Source organism: Plasmodium fragile, assembly GCF_000956335.1.
Source record: "Plasmodium fragile strain nilgiri unplaced genomic scaffold supercont1.123, whole genome shotgun sequence".
Lineage (NCBI taxonomy): Eukaryota > Apicomplexa > Aconoidasida > Haemosporida > Plasmodiidae > Plasmodium > Plasmodium fragile.
The window spans coordinates 25,869-34,592 of record NW_012192703.1 but is presented as its reverse complement, the minus strand read 5'-3'; the positions used below and the strand labels follow the sequence as shown (position 1 = coordinate 34,592).

The 8,724-nt window shown below is 46.5% G+C and overlaps 3 protein-coding genes across 3 annotated transcripts; 1 reads left to right on the top strand and 2 right to left on the bottom strand.

Annotated features, from left to right (window-relative positions):
- Positions 1-1,176: 1,176 nt before the first annotated feature.
- AK88_05377 (uncharacterized protein) lies at positions 1,177-1,770 on the bottom strand (the record flags this gene model as incomplete). The annotated part of the gene is made up of 1 exon (XM_012482979.1): positions 1,177-1,770. The coding sequence occupies one exon, from the start codon at positions 1,768-1,770 to the stop codon at positions 1,177-1,179; it is 594 nt and encodes a 197-aa protein (XP_012338402.1).
- A 171-nt stretch (positions 1,771-1,941) lies between these two features.
- AK88_05376 (uncharacterized protein) lies at positions 1,942-4,567 on the bottom strand (the record flags this gene model as incomplete). The annotated part of the gene is made up of 4 exons (XM_012482978.1): positions 1,942-2,154; positions 2,377-2,864; positions 3,337-4,249; positions 4,487-4,567. The coding sequence occupies 4 exons, from the start codon at positions 4,565-4,567 to the stop codon at positions 1,942-1,944; spliced, it is 1,695 nt and encodes a 564-aa protein (XP_012338401.1).
- Positions 4,568-5,797: 1,230 nt separating this feature from the next.
- AK88_05375 (uncharacterized protein) lies at positions 5,798-8,714 on the top strand (the record flags this gene model as incomplete). Its single annotated transcript, XM_012482977.1, has 4 exons — positions 5,798-5,878; positions 6,125-6,983; positions 7,446-7,702; positions 7,884-8,714. The coding sequence occupies 4 exons, from the start codon at positions 5,798-5,800 to the stop codon at positions 8,712-8,714; spliced, it is 2,028 nt and encodes a 675-aa protein (XP_012338400.1).
- Between the last annotated feature and the right edge of the window lie 10 nt (positions 8,715-8,724).

Genomic DNA, 8,724 nt, shown 5'->3' with positions numbered 1-8,724 from the left:
TTTTTTTTTTTTTTTTATTTCTATAAGAAACAATTACAAATACCTTTTTTACGTTCATATGAATCTGCAATTTTTGCTCTTTTTTTTTAAAAGAAAAAAATATATTATTTCCTTAAGGTTCATTTGAGGACACAGGAGTATGCACATTTGCCCACATTGTGACGTGCGTTGTTTGCGTGTTGTTGCGCGTTGTTGCGCGTTGTGTTTTTCTTGTTTTTTCTTTCTTTTCTGGCAACGTTATGTAATAATGTAGGCCCCGCACATATGAACCCTTACGGGTGCGCAACGTGTAATTGCCGGAGCCTTTAACCGAAGTGATGGGTGTGAGCGCTAAACGTAAGTACTGCACGTGAATATAATGCGATTAGTTTTTTTTTAAATGTAAGAAGAATCCTAACGCTTAAGTTAAATGCACTTATAATTCAAGAGTGATTTTTCCGAGTGATTTATAGGTACATTGTATATTTTCCCATGAGTGAATATCACTTATATGTTATTAGTACATGAACATGCAATTTACTGGCCGACGGAATTTCTAAGTAAATAATTTCTTTCCGTTGTCTTTCAAATTTTGTGTACAAATTTGCTTAGTGGCAGAAAAAAAAAGGAAAAAGAAAAGTTGCTTCCATTATTTGAATATGGTCTAAGGAGAAAAAAAATGTGACCATGTTTTTTATAGAAGCGTGGTTCATCCGGTACATGAACCATGTAACACAAATTGGTTGGTACATTGAATACAGGAAAGGAAGTGTTTCACTGAAGGCACATATGATCCCTTTTTTTTTTTTTTTTTTTGTAATAATAGCACACAGTATCTGATACATGTTGGTACGAAAAATGTGTGGGCACTGAGGATCAAGATGTAGTAAGACGTGTTACATCAATTAGTAACACTGAGGTTTCAGGGAAACATGTGGCACCTGTCACAACGACATACATTATGGCACCAATTATTATGGCAGTGTTTGTCGTAGGAACAACTTATACACCCCTGCATCCTTATTCAGGTTTTCTCTAAACCTTCTGTAATAAGTCATCCACATATAATCCCCTTATATTCATAAATTGCGTATACACATCTACACTGGCCGTCGCTGATCGTCGTCTGCTACTGCTGCCGTCGTGGCCGCCGCTCAACGTCAACGAAGTGGGGCAGCGAAGAGGGTGCCGCGCTGTTCAGCGGTGCTGTTCCCCATCGTGTGCGTTGTTTCCCCCCGTGTGTGCGTGTTGTGGTGTGGCGGAATCCATATTCGGCAGTATGATTCGTATTCGGTCGTAGCCGTGTCGTACGGGCCGTATGATCCCTATTCGACCGTTTATCGGTAGCGGTCGTGTATTCGTATTCGGCCGTATCATCCTTATTCTTATGAATCGTCTTACTGCCTGCGTATTCTTATCTTCCATTTCTTTAATTTTGTCCTGAACTGCTTTCTTCGCTTTTTCTAATACCCCTTGTGATTTGTCCTTTATGTCCTTCTCCACGTTCTGCTTTTGCTCCTTTCCTGTTTCGGTCAAAATTTTATTGATATCGCGGTCTCCCTGTGGTGCGTCCCCCTTAATATAATTTTGCCAATACTGGCTACAGGGCATTTCCGTCTCCAGTGCCTGTATTTCTCCCAATATGTGTCCTTGTTCCATCAACCACTGTGCTATGCTCAAATTTACCGCTTCAACATTGTGAGTATAGCCCGTATACCCACACATTGTGCACTTTCCCTCTACAACGGGACCCTTTATGCCTGGAGGTGCTCCCGGTTTCTTCTCCCCCATTTGGTGCATTGCTGTATATGCATATTCGACGCCTCTATACCATTTTTGCTGGCCCTTACAATACATGTTCCGTAGTAAATGCCCAAAAACATGGGCCACTTCGCATCGCAGTCTTGCGTATAATTGTTTATCCTCCTCACTTCTCTCCTTCCCATGTTTATCCTTGTCCACTTAATCGTTTGCAAAGAACAATGCAAGTGTCATGAATCTACACCTTACTACGTCTGCTACTGTTTGTTCCTTATGGTACGCTTTCCCGTCGCCGAAATCATTCCAACCACTATTATAGCAGTTTGCCCCTATGGCATCCACGTTCTGTTCGTTGTTCTGCATATATGTCACAAATGCTGCCAACACTTTATTCAACGTTTCCAGTTCCTTATTCTGCGTTATGTGAATAGTAATAAAGAAATACGGAATCATACATTTCAGCTATACTGTGTCGTATGAATACACGTACAGCCACAAATAAGTATAGAATAATATGAATTTATTCTGCTTGAGCCTTTTATTTCTCTCCGTCTCTGTCTCTGGTCTTTGTTTTTTACTCTACCTTACATTATATGGATGCTGCACGTATAGTGCTGTTGCGCGCTGCCCACGCACTATTCTGTCCCCTTCACACTCGTGGTCCTCGGTGTTCGCCGTCTTCCCGTTCGCGTGCTGACCTCCTGCGGCAGCACCCTTACCACCGTTACCACCAGCACCAGGTGGTGCCATGCGGCTGGACCGCGTCTTCGTGGCCGTCGTGTCCTTGGTTGCCACCGGTTTCGCCGCTACTGGTTTGGCAGGTCTGCTGCCGGCTGCATTGCCGGATGATGATGGTGATGGTGCTGGTGTGGCCGGGGCGGGTTTGGCGCGGGCGGGCCCGTTGCTGCCCGCCGGTGGTCTTGGTGCTGGTGCGGGTTGTGGTACGTCGTCTCCTGCTGCTCCCTGTCCCGGTGGTGCCTGATCATTTTCGTTCTTTGGTTGACGAGGTGGTGGTGGTGTCGTTGACGGCTGAGTTGTGTTGGAAGCGCCATCCGGTTTTTTCTTCCCTTTGTCTTTGGTCTTGTCATCCCCGGAACCACCTGTCTGCGGTGTCGCGCCCTTTGCTGCAATAAAAAAGGAAGAAGGAAGTACAACGACAAAATGATACAAAACAGGACACCAGTGGTACAGAAAGAAGGGTCCGGGACGGTGGGGTCAGGTAGCGGCAGGGTACGGTTCGATCAGGTAGCGCCAGGGTGGGGGTGCGGCTCGATGCATGGGTCGGCTGCATGGGTCCAGGTGCACTCGGTGGACTGCGATGGACTGCGCACTCGGTGAACTGGGTGAGGCGGCAGCACGCGTACGGTGAGGTGGACTGTGCACTCGGTGGACCAAGGTGATAGCAGTACAACTTTTATTTGTCGCCGTCCCTGCTCGCCGATCCGTCATGTTTTCCCTTCTCCCTCATCCGGTGGCTCGTCCTGTCCATCGCCGCTTGTGCCTTGTTCTTGTGTGGCGGCGGCATCCGTGCGACGTCGTACGGTCCGTATACGCGCCGTGCGGGGCGTATTCGTGCTTTCTCCCATCGGTCCTTACCTGGCGATGCCTTTGATGGTGTGGTTGCTGCATTGGCGGCGGCTGCTTGTCCAGCGGCAGTCTGCGCGATAATTTCGTTTAATTCGTCTTTCACTTCCTCGATTGCTTGTTGTATTTGTTGCTCGATGTCTTCAGCTTTCTTTTCGTCTGCGTCTTCCACATCAGGATCCGTGGGTGCCGTCCCAGTTGACGCCCTTAATTGGTCCTGCTCCTTCTCCATTTCTGTCTGAACCTCGCCCAAAATCTTCTCTGCGTGCTGCTTTACTGTGTGTTTCATTTCGTCATCTGTCTTGTGTTCAGCCTCTTGGTCCTCTATTGCTCCGGCCTTTTTCAGTTGTTCCCTAGTCTTTACCTCCCTTCCCGTACACCCTTCGCCTATGTGTTCCTGCTCAATTTTCTTCTTCATCTGTTCATTCTGCTTTAGCCATGTCTTCATCTTATTCCTAATGTTCCAAGTGTTCAATTCTATAGTCTTGTACTTCCCCTTCTTACAATGCTGTTCCCTGACTTTATGCTTCAGCGCTCCCGATATTTGGTCCACGACGTACCATGCATAGTATGTACCCCACCAACCCTCGCATGTGTCTTCCCTCAGTATGTCTTGGTATATATCCGCTATTGTGCATCTTATTAGCCCCTTAATCTCTGTATCGTTCTGGGAGTTCCGCTCTATGTCTGTCTTTACTTCCTTAGTCCATGCATTTGCAAAATATATCGCTTGCGTCATGAGTCTGCATATAACTCTTTCTGTGCTCCTGCTCATTTCCCTTGGTCGGCGGTCTTTCTGGCCGTCCTCTATTGGATGCTCCCAGTATGCATTCTCACAGTTCTTAGCATTTTGGTACTCACTGTCATCTTTCATATCCGTAATAAAAATCTCCATTTGTCTTTTTATATCTTCCCATAATTTACCCTGTGGTTACCAGAATGCACATATATATGTGGTCTCACACTATTATTCACCAACCCTTGCAATCATTTAATTATAATTGGCCCTTGCTGCCTGTTACATGTAAATGTGCCGTATGCGGTATATATGAAGCAAGCACGTGTCCGACATGCTGGTGCCCTGTAGTATGCTGCGCTTATACACACATATGTGCTGCCGTGTGCACACCGCCGCACGCGGCTTGTATGTATATGAAATTACCTGATAAAGCGCATCATTTCCCGGTAGCTTCCTATCCTCTGCGTATTTTCTCAATATATCCCCTAATTCCTTAGCCGACATTGTGCTCCGTGCGCGATTAGCTCAAATATTACACACGTTAGTAATTTCCCAATGTCCCGCGTCAACTATATTAACCGTCACATGGCCGCTCTAGACCTTGTTCTATTTTTCCTTTACTACTGATGAGTAATTGCTGGCCTGAACACATAACATTCGAACTCTATAGAGAACAAAACAACTATCTGCCCTGTATGCAATCCCAGTCTTGCACTATTATTAAATGCCGCAGAAACCATATATGGGGCATGGCAGAGGAATAAATATAGAGCCAAAAAAACAAAAAACAAGAAAAAGAAAAAAAAAAAACAAAGAAAAAAAATTTAGTACTACTACTACCGTTCGCACGCAACGCGTCACGAATGCGCCAGCACCCGGTCTCCACGAAACGCCTTCACACACACTGCCTGTCTGTGTGCGTACAGCTAAAAACCGCAGTAATAACAACAACATCAATGCGGCTGCCGTCGTTGCTACCGTCGTTGCCGTCGCTGCGGTCGTCGGCGCATCCGCGTATACCGCATTGTCTCCCCGTGTACTACCGATTCGACGTAGTAGCCGAATGTAAGAAGGAGGAGAGATTGTCTCTCCGAGCAAACGCGTCGACCAACGCGGCCGGGTAAAGCACATTGTCGACGCGGCAGCCGAGTGTAAGCAGCAGGACGCTTGTCTCTCCGAGCAAACGCGGCGGAGTGTAAGACCGATTCGACGAAGGATTGTCCGAGTGTAAGAAGGATTCGACGACGTGGCCGAGTGAAGCGGTTCGATTACGGCGTTCGAGTAAACGATTCAACGACGTAGCCGCGGGAAGGACGGCGACAACGACGGTCGACGCATTGATGTTGTTGTTATACTGCGGTTTATTGTAGACCGGTGTAGAAAGGGGGGAAGCGGGGTGTATATTCATGACGCGTTGTGTGTGTACGGTAGTGTAGTAGTACTTTTTTTTTTTCCTTACCTTTTTTTTTTTTGTTTTTTCTTGTTTCCCTTTTTTCATTTCTTTTTTTCCTTCTTCCAAACCCCACGCTTTGTAGGATGTGTGATTAAATTCAGATAGGGCTTAGTTTGTTCATGGGACATGTTTCCGCAGGGAGCGTACAACGAAGATATATTCCATTCTCGAAGAATCTGAATAATAAGTAGTAGAATATTGTGCCGATATTATATTCAAGCCGTTATCTGAGAGATAATGATATCATTCGTTTCATTATATTGATTCATGATAAGGACAATATGTCGCATCAGACGTTAGGGGCTTTATTAGCACATTATGTGCTGACACGGGGTCTAGTTGATAACAAGGAGCAGTATAAGGTAATTTATTAAGACAAACAACGCGGGGCGTCGTGTACTTATAACAGCCTCTATATACGATAGTATATATACACGCCTGTATATATCATTGTACGAATGCGACGGTGCACTAATTCCATATTAATAATACATTGGACACCCACAGTTGTGGAGTACGTACAATAGTATGTGTACATATGAATATGGCAGACAGAGCTGCAGTGGCCAATTATGCACACACATATATGTACCTTCTGCGTCATACAGAGCAGCATATGGACAGATATAACAGTGCTACTCGCCGAATTTGTGGAATATATGGAAGATGAGACCCTAGACGACCTTGCAGCTAATTGTTTAAACAAGGGTTACACGCGTGAGGGCAACGCGACCGACTTCTTCGTAGCTAAAGTGGGCGATAGAATTATATGTACACTCATGTCACGAGCATTATTTTTCATGAATGAATGGCGAACGCTGTCCGGCGGTTCGACAAATAACGACACTCATAATGCAGCGTTGAAGGAACATATAAGGTGCGCCATCGTAAATATATTTATGTACATTTTGCTGGAATCTCCATGCAAAAGTCGAATGGGTGTATATTATGCATGGCAAACAATGAAAGAGCTGGAGACATATTCGCCTGGATTACTCACAAAGGGCACGTGCCGCCAGGGGGTGTTTACAGATATACAAATCGAGGAATTACAAATGGGGACAAAGATTAAGGCATGGTTACAGAACAATGGAACACTACAAGGCACAATTGGCGGCAACGCAATGAAAAGCACATGCACGCAAAGGATACACGAACTCGTAGGCGCAAAACGGGATGCACATGCCATGGATGCCAAAATACCACTGAAGACACACGAGAGGGACGTTATAAAGCAATTAGGGCAACAGATCAAGGTCTTGGTTCCGAAGGTGCAAAAAGAAGTAATGAAAAAGGCGCGGGAACTCCATACATCCACGCAGCCTATCGAAGACGAAGCCAGTAGCGATGTCAAGGATGACGCAAGTAAGGCAAGAGTATCGAACTCTGTCACAAGCGGTACACCAGCACAATCCGGCAACGTAGACGGCAAAGAATCGTCCACATCGGCCATATCAGGACCCGTAGGTAAGGACCGACGGGAGAAAGCACGAATGCGGACAAATATGACCGAAGACGGCCGAATACTCATGCGGCCCTCATATAAATCGTACGAATATGGATGCCACCACAACAACGCACACGCGGGGGGGAACTGCACACACAACGCCCGCAGCTGCACCACTTCGGTTGAGCCGCAACCGGCGATCAGTGTAGCCGAGGTGTGTGTGCCTGCGTGCGGCCGCGATGACTGTGTAGCGACGGAAGCGATAGCGGCGGCGAGGCACCGGAGACGAGATGAGGGATGCAGCGGGACGGCGCACGAGATGACGGCGACAAATATAAGTGTACTGCTACCGTCCACTCGTCGCCTGCTCCATACGACGCCGACGCCAACACCGTCGGCGCCCGCCCACTCACCCCTGTCTTCTTGTGTGTTCATCAATTTCGCTTTCTTTTAACAAATATCCACCCCTTCCCTTTTCTTAGGTACACAAGGACAGGGATCTTCCACCACACCAGCACCATCGGCCAAGGCAGCCGGCAGCGGAGCAGCAGCTGCCAAACCAGCACCAGCCAAGCCGAACAAGGACGGCAACGGAACAAACACCGCTGCCAAACCAGTAGCGCCGAAAGACTCGGTGGCAACAAAGGGGGTAACGGAGAAGACCGCAGAAGGGAATTGTCCATGGATGAGCATAGAGGACGAGAAGAGGAGGGAACTGTACGTCCTGGGTCCTCGTAGTGTAAGTTACAGTACGGGCAGAACGCAGGGAGGGATAAGCCAAAGAAAAACAGATACAGGATGAAGCGACAATTTATTCATGCTGCATATACATATATGAGGCTGTTTATACATGTGACCGGAAGACTGTAGGTAAAGTATAGACATAGCTACTTTTCTCTATTCTCATACATATAATACAGAGTGCAGCACTGGAAAAAATGAAGAGCATGCTAGGGGCATTTGCGGACTATATGGACAAGGACAAGTGGGACATGGAAGCCGTGGGTGCCAATTGTAATAATACAGGTTGGGATGATGTGGATGACCAGTACAGGACCCAGCAGACAGTAGCGGACGTAATACGGTGCAGATTCATGAGTGTAGCATTAGGCTTCGCAAATGGGTGGACAGCCACAAAGCAGGATAGGCACGACACAGTGAAAATGGATCCGGAAGAACAGAATACGCTGAGATGTGAAGTAACAAATGTATTTGGACATCTACTGAGACACAGATATTGTCCCGACCAGGAACACTGGCGAAGAGGTACAGAGTATGCTTTTCAAACATTCACGCAGATGAAGACGACGCCACAAGGTGGAGCTCCAGGCATTGAGGGTCCTGTTGTCGACGGACTGTGTACCATGTGTGGGTATGGACACAATAGGAAGCATATAGAAGCAGTAGATTTGGACATAGTAACCTGGTTAATGAACGAAGGGAAAATATTGGCAGGAATGGATAAAATAGAAGAAGGGGCTGAATGTAACACGAAGTGGAAGGAGTACACAGTTCACAAGATGAACAAGCATGGCACTGGAAAAGTGGACGAAACACAAATTCCTGAAATAAAGAAAGACGAGGAGAAACTAACGAAGGAGGCGGTGAAAACTATTGAAAAGGTTACAAAGGTAGTGGAACAGAAAATTCAAGAAATAGCAGGTAAGCACACGAATAGTAAGAATGCGCATAACAAGAACATACGGCCGCTACGAATATACGGCAGGTCCTCATGTAAACCATACGAATAGTACGGATGTC